Raw genomic sequence first — 15,060 nt, 5'->3', positions numbered from 1 at the left:
ATTATTATGCTTGTTTATTTTTTGTCTATAAGCTTCATGAAGAGATTTGGGGTTTGGGGGTTCACTGTTGTACCCAGTTCCTGGAACAGTAATAGGTGCACAGTAGACAAGCAATAAGCATTTGCTATGTGAAAGAAAAGATGCAGATGCCATGAACATAAACTTACATAGAGAAGAAAACAAGCACTTTTACATCACAGGAATAAAGAATAAATTTCATTCTTAGAAAGGACTGAAGTATGCTCAGTCTGGGGTGGTAAGTAGGGGGAGAGGCTACAAGAACCTCAATTTCAGTTCCTCATATCAGTTCAGGGAGACTTCCCGAAAGAGATGGGGTTTCAGCTCCTTTCAAAACAGATTAAAACACCCTAGCAGCTCCCCCAACCCCAGGGAACAAAAGTGAGCCAAGCTAGAAGAGTGTTGAAAAATTATCAGGCTGGGAAGAATACTCCATAAATCTTATTTCTGATGTAATTTACCAGTATCTATAGGAGACTAAGGCAGCAAGTTAGCAGCTGCAGGGCTAAGTTCAAATGGAACCCCTCAATAATGTCTGCCTACTCCCATCCCTGCATCTTCAGAAAAGGCCACCCCAACTGATCACACAGAAGCAGGCTACCCAGATTTTACCTTCCAAACTCTCAGCAGGCAAGAAGAAAGAACCCAGTCACATAGCCATTCAATGAAATACTTTGCAGCTATTAAAAACAATGAGGCAGTTCTTCTTATATCTAAGGTGGAAGGGTCACCAAGACAAATTATTGGGGGAGGGAAGCAAGGTGCAAGCCAGTGTATAATATACTACTATTTGTGCAAAGGGACACATATGCATGCACACACATGAACATACACAGAGAATACACAGAATTTCCTGAAAGGATATATGACACATTGCTAACAGTAGCTGCTGGCAGGTAGCAGTGGGAGTGAGTGGGTTAGAAACAGATGGGGAGACACTTCCATTGTAAACTCTTGCATCTTTAAAATATTGTACTATATCAATGCATTACCTACTTGAAAAGAGGGAATTACATTTTTCAAAGAACACAAGATTGACAAATTAAAAATCAATAGGCCTATGTGAACAGTTCAGGGTTTTTGGTATTAAAACACAAGGCACCCGCATAACGATATATGGCCTAAAGTCGGCAAACAGAGTCCAAGTAGAAGGAGCCCAGGGGCTTTAGCTCACCTGTCCCTTCTGTGGCCCAGGACTGAGCAAGCCAGTGGGTTCCTATGTGCCATCCAGAGCCAGACTGGGTCAGAACTTGCATGGTTGAGGCAGGGGGTCAAGGAGTGGTCTAGCTATACCCTGCTGGACCAAAGGGCTCCCTCCAGGCTCCCTCCAGGCTCCCTCCAGGCTCCCTCCAGGCTCCCTCCAGGATCTGGTTCTTGGAGAGCAGTGAGATTAGGCACAGCAACCACAAACCCCTGTGCAGCAGGAAGAGGTAGGCATAGGTGTGCCTATGAAACACATGGATCTATTAGCTGAAATGCTTCATGATAGGTTGGCCCCGAATTCTAAGATTATGTGATCTATTAAATTCAAATACAAACATGGGGAGGCTAAACCCCTGAAAGAAAAGGAGACTGGGGTCCAGAGATAGTGGACAGGAAGGCCAGAGGAAGAACATATGACTTCAAATGTTCAAGGGGCTGCCAAAAAGGAAAGAGGAGCCCTGTTCTAAGCCCTCTGGAAGACAGAAAGGTGAGGAAGTGTGCTCTACCTTCAAAAGCACTTTCTGGCCCAGTTCTTGCCAGAAAGGTCCCAAAATAACAGCAGCAACTCTGAGTCCTCACTATGTACTAGTCACTTGACTTACTTGGTGATTTATTGTCATAATTTTCACAGCAATCCTACCCGGTTAGTGTTATCCCCGTTTTACAAAGAAGAAAACCAAAGCCATCACTGCTTAAGATCACACAGTAAGGATTCCAACCCAGTGCCACACTCTGTGTGCGTGTGTTGCTGAGATGAAACACTCAAAGTGGTTTTTCATGCTCAATAACACAGCTTCGTGGGCTGAGGACTGGACTGGTCAGAGGCAGAGCGAGAGGAGAGCTGGTCATGCTTATGGATGGAATCAGGATAGGATCCTTTAGCTGAAATGCTTCATGATAGGTTGGCCCTGAATTCTAAGATTATGTGATCTATTAAATTCAAATACAAAAACGGGGAGGCTAAGATAGAGCTGGGCTTTTTTTGCCAAGGTGTCTTGGGAACATGAAAGGTGGATGCTGAGTAGAAGCTGAACCTCCGTGACATCATCCTAATCCCTGACCCTCTTAATAGTCCTCGCCGCCCTCCTTCTTCTTCAAAGGAAATCCACGCACAGCAGCCAAGGCTGAGACCTACGGAGGCCGGGGAAAGGAGTGCACATCAGCTCCGAGGGCCGGCACGCCTGGGGGAGCAGCCTGGGCAGAGGGTGAGCGGGTCATGGTCTGGATCCCCGGATGCCGTCGGGCTCCCGGGCTACGGCGGCAGCAACTGCAGGGCCGGGCGATGACACAGCACGGAAGCCCCCTTCCCTCCCCCTCATTCTCAGGCAAGGTCGGGAAGCACTGGCAGCTCCAGAGAGCTCCCAGACTCCGTGGGCGAGCAGCGAGCGCACCACGCTGAGCCTACGAGGGCGCTGTGGTGGGGAAAGACCAAGGGAAACAGGCACACTCCAGAGACTGGCCCACGATGGAGGCGTGAACACGGGGGAGCACCGGGCCGGAAACCAGGAGGGGGCCCCACGGCACGCCAGCGCCTGAGCGCCCGGGTGCAGTGCTGGGCAGGAACAGCGCCTGTGCTGCGCTTCCTGAGCTTGTGACTCAGCGCTGCCTCTCTCGGTGGGGGCGTGGGGGCACGCGCGCGTGCGTGAGGAGTGCGGCTGGGGTGCTTGGCTTCCCCGCGAGGGGTGCGTGGGCCCGGAGGTTCTATTCTGCCCATCAGCAGCTCTCCGGCCCGCCCACTACAACCTTAAGCACGACTGCAGGTTCCCTCCCCAATGAGAAGCCCCCGGGAAGATGGCCGGAGGAGTACGTGCTTTCAGGCTTTCGGAGCGACTTTGGGAGCAGGAGAGGAGACACGAGGTGGGGAGTGGGCTGGATCCTGAGCTCTGTCTTCCAGTCGATTCCGGATTTTCAGCATTAATGGCTGGAAGGAGCCCAGTGGAAATTCCTGGGGTATTTAGATCTGGAGGCCCCTGCAGAATTCACCTCATCCTTCTTGAACCTTCAGGGCCGACCTACGTGGGGCCCACCGGTGTTTTCTTTTTCTTTTTTTTTAGAAGGGAGAGTGAATTCAGTCAAGGTCGGTCTCCCATCCTGAGCTCCCTTCCTAAGGCTCTTCTTATCAGTTGGAAGTCACTTTTTACATTTTGGCTAGGTCCTTTGTAGCAACCTCTTAACTTTGTGAGCTGAGCAGGGAGAGGGGCACAAAGTCATTGTTCCTCCTCGGCCTATGGAAGGGGAGTGGTTTGTTCCAAGCTTACACGTGGGGGTCTGTGAGAGTGGGCACAGAACGCAGGAGTCCTGACTTCTCAGTGAACCAGCTGCTTGGAACTGAAATATCCCCATTGCCTGTCTGTGGAATTACCTTTGGCCTTTCCTGATGGGCTCTTATGAGTTAAGTAGCTCCAAGAATGTCAAAGATGCAAATGAGCCCGTTTGGAAGCATTTGGGGCATGTTTATGAAAACCAGGCTATGCACAGGAACCACTGAAACTAGACACAGCGAAGAGACTCCCAACTGCTTTGTAGAGTTTTTGTTGCTGTTTTAAAACAATCATTGTGCTGAATTGATGTGTGAAATGAAAATTATGGTCAATACAAATCATTTGTCAAGAAATTATGGAATTACCTTGCCTCTCTGCCTGGGATGTAGGGTGTGTTGCTCATTGGAAGCAGGGAGACAGCTGTTTTGACTGGAAGCATCCAGAGCCATAAGAGGCCATGTGGCACAAGGTTGTGGCCACAGCTGGGCCAAGTCGGTGCAGGGAAACACCACACTGCACTTTTTCCTGTATCTGTTATATCTCCCTGCTGCCTGGTACCTGAGCTTTCAAACATATCTCAGTAGAGGCCCAGATGGCCCACCCCTGCACCCACCCACCCTGCAGGCAGCCTTCTCCCAGGAGCTCACAGCCTCTGGGGACCTGGTCTCCTTCTTGCTTGAAACAGAGTGAATGATAGAAAACCTAAAGCCAAACTGTATAAATTCACCCCATTTTACAGAGGGGAAGAACCAGGATAAACTGGCTAGACAAAAAAGGAGATGAAACAAGCCATGCAGAGTAAGAAGGAAGCCTGAGTCCTACAGGGTGATAAAGCAGTTTTTCATGTGGAGGTAGGAAGAAGGCCTGTGCTGAGTTTCACTGTGAGAGCCATGCATCTTCTGTGTGGCATGGGTGACATCCATCTTTCCCAGACCAGGTCAGCAACACACTCACCCATGCGCAGTCCCGCACACACATCCAAACCATACACACATCCACTCACCCTCCCACTAGTGTCCTAACATTTTCCTGGACAGAGATGACACTGCCTGATTGAGAAATAGGAAGAGAAGTCCTAGTGCCTAGGTGTTGGTTTCTGTTGCATCTCCAGGTCAGGTGGTGACCCCAGAATCCAGCTCTCTCTCCTCTGTTCCTTTCTACCTGGAAACATGACATGGCCATAATTTAGGCTTCTTTTCCTCCCCATTCTCATAGACCCATTGCCCATTTCTAGTTCAACCTTATGCCAAGGCTGTGTGTGTGTGTGAGAGAGAGAGAGAGAGAGAGAGAGAGAGAAAGAGAGAGAGATGAAGCACTGAAAGTGCTTTTTCATGCTTAATAATGCAACCTCACAGGCTGAAAACTGGGCTGGTCAGAGGCAAACACAGACAGAGGGAGATGGGGGCTAATCATGCTTATGGATAGAATTAGGGTAGGGTCTGTTAGCTGGGAGGAGCATCCGTGTCCCCCTCACTCCCCAACTAGCCTTAACAGCTGAGCCTCAGGTACAGGTTTTCGCACATACTCAGCTGCAGAAACTGCTGTTGGGCCTAAGCACACCCTACTTGCCCTGTGGGGCCTTCCTCCAGCTGAGATCTGACACCATACCCTCTTCTCCCTCCACTAAAGCACCTGTGAACTTGCCTGGGCCCTACTTACTGATAGTTTATTCACTCAAGAAGTTTTTATTAAATATCTCCTAGATGTTGACTTAACCTCTCATCTCCCATTCTCTTCAGGCCCATGCAACACCAACCTCACTGCCTGATAGCCCTTACTGCCCATGTCTTCCATAGCAAACTCCCTAGACTTGTGTGAAATTTCGCACAAAATTATTTTAAGATCCTAGAAAGAATCAAAAGAACTTACCAAGCACCATGATACTCCTTAAATTCCTGCCTTATAACTTTTATACATGAAGCTCATTGGGAATTATCTATGACCCAGATAATTACTTTTCAAAAACAAGCCAATGAGAGCATACCCCAGGGCCCTCTTCTTTGCTTGCCAGGTCCAGGCAAGACAGTTCTAATTCCCTGCAAAATATAGCAGCGATAAAGGTCATTTAGGTTCTGGACAGTTGCCTTCATGAGCCCTTCAACTCCTTCTAAGCCTCTTATCCTGGTCCTAAGTCAACCAGTGTCACCATAGCAACCTCCTCCCTTATCAAATCTTCTCTCAGGCCTGGTTCAAATAAACGCTTTCATGCTAAAGTGTAAAAGGCTAATATAGCTAAGTGTGTTGTTTTTCTCCTGTACTGGGAAAATTTACATTTAAACAAGGGTATAACCTTGAAGTACTCAAAAGAATCCCTGCCTAATATCTGGCATAAATGAGATATTCTGGAAGGCAGAGAGATCTCCTGAGTCCCCTAAAACCCTGTAACTAGCTGTGAGTTTGGCCTTGTGCGCTCACAAAGCAGTCCTGCCAAGTTCTTTTGGTACATCACTGTATATCATCAAGAACACTGGATGAAGAGTTCTGCCACTAACTAGTTGGGAAGCAGCAGTCACTTCTATTTTCTCATTTTCTAAATGAGAAGTTTAGATCAAATGACCTTTTATAGGACCTTTCCAGCTCTGACATTCACCCTACTCCCCAAAGGGAAGGGGGACCCTATTCCATTTCCTAAAGCCCCCTTAGCCCCTGCAGCTGTAGTCTAGAGGGAGGGAATGGCCTGATGCCAGTACAGAAAGTGGGCAGAGACTTGGGAAGGTCTGCATGCCCTCTGTCCACAGTAGCCTGCCCACTGGCCAAAGACAAGAGGTACCACTCAGTGCATACACCAGTCCTGCAGAGTTACATAACCCTCCCAGATGGGATATTCCAAACAAAGAGCAAGAGCCAAACAATCCCAACAGACACCCGCTGTGGTCTTTGCCTATCGTGGCCTCATAGCCACAACCACCCTAAGGGACAAGTTTAGAAGCCCACCATCTTTTCTTTTCCATTTGTTTTGTTTTTCTTAGAAAGCATTTCATCTGAGAAAGTCCTTATGTGAAGAAACTCTTTTACGTGCTATTCTCAACCAGATAAAGCAGAGTCCTCACCTAACCTCCATTTCCACCAATCACCACCAAAAACTTAAAACACATCAGGCCTCTCCTTTTCTTGGTTCCTAGCTGTAAACACTTTCCAGCTTTCTGACCTCAGTCCTGCGAAGAGCAGGTCTACCCTTTCATATCCAGGATGGAAAAATTTGGAGAAGTGGATTTAGCTTTCATTCATTTCAAGAGGGAGGCATTTTCCTGGTTCAGGCTCCATTCCTCCCACCCTCCTTTTTTGTCCTTGATAAGTTCATATACTAGATGAAACTGTAGTTTCCCCATTTAGTAATTGGGGAGATTATTCTTCCCACCGAGGGACATTGGATGATAATTCAGATCCCTTTGATGTCCTTAAGAAAAGTACAAATAATCCCAAAATGCAACAGTTGAGATTCAAGTTGAGCTGAAGGAAACATTTCCTAGTTCTCAAGGTGTAAGCCTTCATCACACATCACTAATGGGTGGTGGATTGGCCTGCCTGGCTGCATTTCAGTGTAAGCTCCACATTCGTGTGTCAAGAATAGCTTGTGTGCACATTGTCCAGAGGTAGAAGGGCACATGAGGAAAGGGCAGGTGTAGGTAGCTGATCTGGAAGAAGGAATGGGGTCCTTAACCTGGATTCCAGTCTATCACTATGGTCTGACTGTGGGTGAGCCCTGGGCCCTGGCTTCCCTATCTGTAGAAATACTACAATGTATTGAGCTTACTGTGTGCCCAGAGCAGTACTAAGTGAATGATACTATTTACATTTTAAACTTTACAACAATCCTTCAAAAGTACATATTTTTAAAAGATTTTATTTATTTATCTTTAGAGGGGAAGGGAAGGAGAGAGGGAGAGAAACATCAATGTATGGTTGCCTCTCGTGCATCCCCTGCTGGGAACTAGCCTGTAACCCAGGCATGTACCCTGACTGGGAATCGAACTGTGATCCTTTGGTTCACAGGCCTGCACTCAATCCACTGAGCTACACCAGCCAGGGCAAAAGTACATGTTATTTATTTTATAAATGAAAAAAAACAACCCAGAGGCTCCAAGGAGGTAAATAATGAGTGTTAGGTCTCATGCTGGTGGTAGGAGAGCAGGATTCATTCTCAGCTATGCCTGACTCCAAAGCTTATGTTCTTAACCACCTAGATCTTGAAAGTTTTCTGATTCTGTTTTTCCTAAGGTCCTTTCAGCCTGAAAAATCTAATTTTCCCTTCACTCTACTCCTGAACTTTTTCTGTTTGTTAATTCCTTTATTGCATGTGGAAATGATTACCCTCTTGCTCCACTGAAACAAGAAACCCTTTGCAGCCTATGTGGGAAGCTGTGGAGGAGGAGCTACAATGGCCCAAGCTTCAGAAACCCTGCCTTATGGCCTCGTATTTGGGGATCTGCTAGATACAGTGAGAGTTCCAAGAACCTCTTACTAAGAAATACCTAAGTTGCTGATACCTTGTGTCCAGGATCACTGAAAGTATGTTTGGGACCCCAGTAAAAAAAATATTTAGGCTCCCCAGCAAAGCCAGTCTGTCTAAAAATCTTTACATGGAATTTGAATTCAGGATCTGAGTCTCTCTCCAGACAATGGTGAAGCTATTTGTCCCAGCTCCCCCCACTTCCTTTTTCATATCACCTTCCCTTTCATTGGCTCTCTACCCAGGCCTGACTCCATCTGCCTTTTCTCATGAGTGACCTTTGAAACTCAGGCTGCACAGATATTTGCAGAATCAGCAGGACCAATTGCTACTCTTCTTGATTGGTTTTAAGCCACATGGAAGCTATTCCAGAATGCCTTGGCCAGGTAGGTCATTTGGTTAGAGTGTCAGCCTAATACATCAAGGTTGCAGGTCCAATCCCCCCATTCAGGACACATACAAGAAGCAACCAATGAATGCATCAATAAGTGGAACAATAATAATTAATGTTTCTCTCTTTCCCTCTCGATCCCCCCTCTTCTCTCTCTCTCTAAAATCAATAAATAAAAAAAGAAAATGTCCCAGGATGCCTTCATGAAGCCCTATAGTATTGACTGTGTGGGCCTGGTAAGGGCCCATAAGTGAAGAAGGAAAGAGCAGGGGTGGAGCAGGGCAAAAGGGGGCTGGTGAGGAGGAGAAAGGCCATCAGCATTTCCCAGGAACAAGGAGTGATCTGTTTCTCTAAAATTGTGTTCTTTTTGGATGAATGGGAAGGATGAACATAGTCTGGGTCCTAAGAAAGGAGTTGGACAGCAAATCTTTACAAGTGCCCACTCCATGTCAACTTCCAGGTGAGGGAGGGAATGACACTCACTTCCTCCTTACAATGAGCCTTAATTCTGGCCTCATTTTTCAGCTTACCAGTTTGAGTCCTCTCCTTGCTGTGCATAGAGGGAGAGAGGAGGATAAGCAGGTGGATGAACATTGGCTATAATATTATTTCATCAGTAACCAGGCCTTCTAGGCATGAGATGGACATGGACCCTGAGTACTGGAGCTCTCCTCACCCTGTTGATAAGGTTTAGCCTAGTGGGAGGGTATTAGGGTAGTGGGGGATTATACCACAGAGGATGGGATGATATGCAGATGCAGTACAAATATCTCCTTTCTGCATCGAATCTTCTTGACTCTGCTCTCTATTCAGCTATCCTTGGCTCTTACTGTTCCTGACATAAACCCTTGACTCCAACCAAGAAAACCTTCTCTGGGGTCTGAATGTGATTTGTATGTTCACCCCTTTTACCATGCTGTTCTGATAGAGGGTAGCTCTAGGTGGCTGCAATCTACTTATACTTGTTTAGATATTTCCAGATATGTGTCCCCTGAGTGTTCAACCAGGACTGTTTGCTTATTTCCTCTTTCCACAGCTCAAAGTGCAGGGTTTTGAATGGACTGGAGAGTTGATACAATAGACTTGACTGACTGACAGACCATCATACTCTTTTAATAGCTCCCAGAATGGGCCAGTCACAAGCTATACCTTCAAGCGCAGACACCCAGTCCAACTAGCACCTTAGATAATAGGGCAAAAAAGCACATCCAATGATTTTCTAAACATCCTCCAGACTTCAGTCAGTATGAGACCACAGAGCTAAAATGATGCCCCAAGATTTATTTTATGCTGAGAGGTATGAGTAGAGAGAAAGAAATTTCCCTATGTAGCTAAGTAGAAGCAAACTATAGAACGAAGAAAAATGGGGGAGAGAGTGCATGTGAGGGGAGGGAAGAAAGAGTAAAAAGAGTGGTAATAAATAAGAAAAGGGAGGAATACTGAGGAAGAAGTGTATAGAAGGAAGACAAAAGAGGAAGGAAGAGGAAAGAAGACAGAAACTACTGAGACATTTAGATTTCATGGCCACTGGGAGGTGGAGAGTTTGGGGTGGGAGGTAAATTTGAATTATAATGCACAGATCTTTCTCAGCCTCCAATAATCCTCTGCCCATGTGCTTGGAGACATGGGTAAGCTCTGGGATCCAGAAGCTCTAAAAGCATAGCTGGGTGGCTAGGCAAACCTGTGCTCAAACAGAGAAGCTATGGTCACACTGAAGCCAGTAGCTTCAGGTAGGGCCATGTCCTTCCAAGGCAAGGAGAGACTTTACCAGGTCACGGTGAGGATCTGTCTCCAGCCAGGAAGGGATAATCAATTCTGTAGATGCGGTGAGGCTTGATTGAAAAAATAAAGAGGAGGAAGCTATGATTGCTGCTTTCATTAAGAGGCAAAAGCAGTGGGGGGCTGGAGCTTAGCAAGAGCCAAGACACATGCAGAAAAAGAATTTTAACCCCTTGAGCCTCTTTTCCCATGATGTCTCTGCATTCACCCATTCCCTACTTTTTTTCCCCTTGGTCTGTACTCCAAGGCCACCACCCTTCTATCTCCTTCAGCTGAAAGAGGTAGAGAGGCCAAGATAGATATCAATGCAGATCTGGTGACAATTAAACAATCCATTATTTCCCAGTCCCTGGTTCCCCAGGGCTCCTGCTTCTCCTGGATTTGGGCAGGAAGAATAATTCTGGGGATAAAAGACAAACTGTGTGATGAGATAAGGCATCTAACTCAGGGTCTATCCCCTGGTAACCCCCACTCAACCCCGAGCAACCTCATCAGGGCTATATTCTCACTATAATGAGGTCAAAAAAGGGAAAGTAAGTATTGAGAAAAGATTTCAGAGAAATTATAATCCAAAACCCCTTTCTGTCATCTCTTCCTTCTACTTCAGCATCATCAGTAGAGAACTGATTCAGCAGGGAGTTCCCCAGGAGAAATGCCAGGGAGAGAGCTGCTGGTTCTGTTCTTCTTCTCACCTCACCCTATCTCTCATGGAGATCTCTCCCTGACTGCTGGTTGCATCTAACCCTGCACCATCGAGAGGTATGAGCAGAGGAAGACAGACATACAAAATGAGGGTCATGGATAGGGAGCAGGTTGGGGTCAAACATGTAGTAAGCAAAAATGATTCTTTCCTGTGGTGCTTGGGCGGGGGATGAGGATGAAGTTAGGCAAACCAGTGGGGAGAAATGGGTGCTTCAAAGACATTCAGTAAGCCAACATGCCCATGGTTTCACATCTAAGAGGAGAGAGCACCACAGGAAGAAGAAGAGGCATACATGTCCATGCCCAAGCTCTTTAAGTTTCTTGGTGGGGAGATTTGGGGAGTAGGAGAAAAGGCTGGAGGATCTGGGGAAATGAAGGAGGTACCAGTGATATTAACTTTTTAGTGCCTGGCACAACTTCCTAAGTGAAGAATTTCCACTCTCCTCCACCATTCTATTTCTTATTTTTATTCTTTTTTTGGGAAGTAGAAGGAAGACAAGGGAGGAGAAAAAAATGACACATCCTCTTTGGTTTTGCCATGAGATGCTGGATGAAATCCAGGTGATTCCTAAATCTCTGAATTCCCAGCAAGAGAGTTTGGGCTCTCTAAGCCACTTTGGGGCCTAAAGCAAAGTTATTATCCAAGAAAAATTATTTTTTCTCAACCCCTCTTCCCACACAGGGATTCAAAAGAAGTGGAAGAAAAGGATACAATGAAGGGCATCAGGAGAGGAATCACATGAAGAACCATGATTATCGGGAAGCTGCGGCTGCCCCAGGGAAAGGGAATAGAATAATTTTTTCACCCTATTTGGGAGAAAGCCATATAGCGTCTTGGATTTTTGATGAGCTATGGGCATGAGGGAAAACTGACTCTCTGCTTTTTATGCTAGAAAAAGAAAGGAAATTGTGGAACTGAAAGAAGGGCAAATAGATGATGGAAGGAGCTGAGGAATAAAACTGCATCTTCTTGGGGCTTGAATTAAATGCTTTGTGTTTGCCAAGTCAGATAGCCCTAGATATTTCCCCATTAGATCTCATCTCATGGTTCTGGTCAAATCAACCCTGTGAGCTAACATGTCCTGACCAAACTTTTTTCACTCTACATTAGGTGTGAAGATAAAAATAAGCTTGTAAGAAATATATCAAATCTTCACAAGTATCCTCAGACCTAAAGCACACCAAGGCTGATGAAGATGAGATTCTTGCCTCCCTCCTACCCACAACCAACTCCTTTAGCATCATCACTGTTGGGGTTAGGTGCTGACCAGGTGCTGATCCACCCTCCACCCCCACCGTTATTCTTCCATGCGTTTTTCTATCACCTATCTAATTAGAGAGAGGCAGTTGACATGATCACAGCTTTCCCAATACAGAGGTGAGAATATTCCAGTCCCCTTTTATTTTTACTTCCCATATTCCTAGTTCATGGACGTTGGGTATGAAGAAAGAGCCCAAGGTCCTGGAGCCCCTCATGGGGGGCTAATGAACATATTTCTCTCTAGACTCAATGTGAGATTTCAGTCATTACCAAAAAGAAAAAGAAAAGAAGGGAAACAAGGTTTTCCGTCACTAGCTATAACAGAGAGATTTAAATAGGAATTGAATTCAAATATCAACTCCATTTGTCAACTGTCTCTCTCATCATTGTTCCTGTTCCATGATTGCCAACCATCCTGCACAGAAATCCTCCTTGAGTCAAAGAGAAAGGTATAGGCACACTGAGTCCTCACACTATAACTCAGTCCTCCATTGGCTTGGTTGGTTGTTACCTTGCCCCCCTTTGGCTCTGTAGAGAGATTCATAAGAAAGGCACCCACTCAGGTCAGAGCAGAGTAACCTTCCCCAAATGAGCCACTCCTGGCTTTGACTCCCATTGCATCAATTCAAAAGCCAGCTTGTTCCTCTGGGAAATGCTTTCTCTCACCCTTCATCTAATTCTATCTCCAGACACCCCCACCCCCGACTTTTCACATCATTCCTCTTTTTCAACCTTATCCTCTGCCTCCTGAATTCCCTCAGATCTTAACACTACTCTTCCGGGACCTCAGCCCTTTTAAAATTCTTAACATGCCTGTTTACCAAACCTCTGTATTTTTCATCTCTTACTCTCCACTCAAATAATTTACTACCCAAAGTCTCTTCCAAGATTTTCCTAACTTAAATACATTATACAACTGTTCTCTTTTCTTCAGCTTAATCTTCACCCTAACTTCCTCTCAGTCTTGTTCCTGTTAAAACAGGAACAGGCTAGTTTCCAACACCCCCAATCACTTGAACCAATTTCTTTCCTCCATTGCCCCCAGTGATGGTCTGGATATTCTCTTTTGCTCCAACGACCTCCCCAAACCCTCTTAAACACTGATATCATTACCCCCTTTCGCCCAAATCTCCTTGACACACTTCAACCTCCAAACATTTTCTCACTCCTTCACTTCAAGTTGCCCCAGTCCTTCAGACTCTTAGGTGCACCCAGTTTTACCCAGTCTCCTCCTAATACTCCATTGCTTTCCTTTCACCTACCACAATATTCTGCACCCCCTCTTCCCCACTTACTCAGTTCTCCTGCTCAGTAAGCCCTTGCTGAGGGCAGCAGGGGATTTGTGCTGAAGGACGGTTCCAGCAGCAGCGCAACAACTCAGGGAACTCTCCTTCTCCTTGTTGGCGACGGCCCCTGGCACCACCGGGTGCTGGTGGGGCGACTGGGGTGCGTGCGCCCTATTGCTAGGGCCCGGAGCAGGCTGAGCCTGGAACTGTCCGTGGTGCTGCCCAGGCGTGGTCTGTGGGGAAGAGGACAGGAGCTGTCCGTGGTCCTGGGGCTGTTCCTGGGCCACCAAGGCGGTGGTGGCGGCGGTGGCCGGGATAGCTGGCAGCAGGGATGGCGACGAGGGTACGAGCCCAGGAGGAGGCTGGGCTTGCAGCAGCTGCTGGTGCTCCCACAGGCTGCGGTTTTCCGCACTTAGCTCGTCCAGCCGCCGCTCCAGCTCGTCGATACGCTGACGCTGGGTGTGGATGAGGCTCTGCTGGTTCTGCACGATGGCTGTGAGCTCCTTGAGGTAGAGTACAGCACGCACCGGATTCTCCAGTAGGCTCTCCATGCCTCCCGCGGCTGCCTACGCCCTGCCCAAGCCTCGGCGGGCGGCAGGCAGCGCGAGGGCTCGCTGGAGCAGAGCAGCCCCTGCGATGCACCGCTTCCCTCTCCGGCTGGCGCAACCTCTTCCCTGTGGTCGGCCAGCGTCACCGCCACACCTCCACACACGCACCGAGGGGCGGGGCCCCGGCGCCAGACCCACCCACCCTCTCACCTCGTGAGGAGTCTTGGCTTTCTGCAGGGCTCCAACAGGAGGGAGGGGAGAGAGGCGAGTGAGAGAGTGGATAGGGGAGAAGATAGACGAAAGAGAGCCAAGATGGATAAGATAAATCTGGAGAAAGATGGAAAGCGGAAGAAGCAGAAGTAGAGATACTGAGAAAGGGCGGTGTAGGAGAAGACAAGTGGAGAAGAAAAGAAGAGGGAGAGGCTGAGAGAATGAGGAAACAGAAAAAGGAAAGGTGGCAAAAGGAGAGAGATGTGTTTAAAAAGAGGAAGTCATGGGTACTCTGAAAGCGTCTCTGATTCTTTTCCCTATATCCAGCCACCCCAGAGGAAGGGGGTCCATCTTAAAGACCTTCTAAGTACAGGTCACACTTGCCTCTTTTGTACTCAACAACCTATCCTGCTGGGGAATTCTCTGGAAGACAAGAATCATAGGACGATAAAGGACCCTGAAGAACACCTAGCCCTACTCCTTCATTCAGCCAAAAGGAAACTTAGAATAGCAAGGTTGTTTATGCTGGGCTTTCTCTGGGAATTGAAGCTCAGGACAGTTTCGACCACTCTAATAAGGGCATACATTAAATAGAGCAGGCCCTCTGTGTCATGAGCTAATGCTTCCATAAATTTCTGAAAGGATCGTATAAAAGTTTGAAAAACAGTTATAAAGCGCATACTATTACCCAGAACCAGGGAAGGGGGTGGCAACATAAGGATGACTAGAGTGAAATCTTTGGCTTCTTTATGTTTATGGATAAGTGGGTGAAACAGGTAATAAATATTTAATTTTAATATATGGTGGTGGTTGTAAGGGATAAGATAGGGATATGCCCGGAGTGCCATAGGAGCCCAACAGCTTGGGGATCTGGGGAGGCATGTCGGAGGAAACAGTGCTTTAAGTGGGAAAGATTTTCCAGAAGAGTGGAACGGCATAAGCAAAAGCTCA

General features: G+C 47.0%; 1 protein-coding gene across 6 annotated transcripts in view; it reads right to left on the bottom strand.

Annotated features, from left to right (window-relative positions):
- The window catches only part of IQSEC3 (IQ motif and Sec7 domain ArfGEF 3), a 105,989-nt gene extending 91,984 nt beyond the window's left edge, over positions 1 to 14,005 (bottom strand). For all 6 annotated transcript variants that reach the window (XR_008390970.1, XM_037133949.2, XM_053661970.1 and 3 more), the window contains exon 1: positions 13,361 to 14,005. Coding sequence is in view for 5 of the 6 variants with exons in the window: in XM_037133949.2 (XP_036989844.2) it covers positions 13,361 to 13,902 (542 nt within the window). In the remaining variant the exon portion in view is untranslated. The remainder of the gene's footprint in view (positions 1 to 13,360) is intronic.
- Positions 14,006 to 15,060: the final 1,055 nt, after the last annotated feature.

Source organism: Artibeus jamaicensis, unplaced genomic scaffold (assembly GCF_021234435.1).
Source record: "Artibeus jamaicensis isolate MK-2021 breed Jamaican fruit bat unplaced genomic scaffold, CSHL_Jam_final contig_1028, whole genome shotgun sequence".
In the NCBI taxonomy this organism is placed as follows: domain Eukaryota; kingdom Metazoa; phylum Chordata; class Mammalia; order Chiroptera; family Phyllostomidae; genus Artibeus; species Artibeus jamaicensis.
This window is presented reverse-complemented; position numbering and strand designations above follow the sequence as displayed.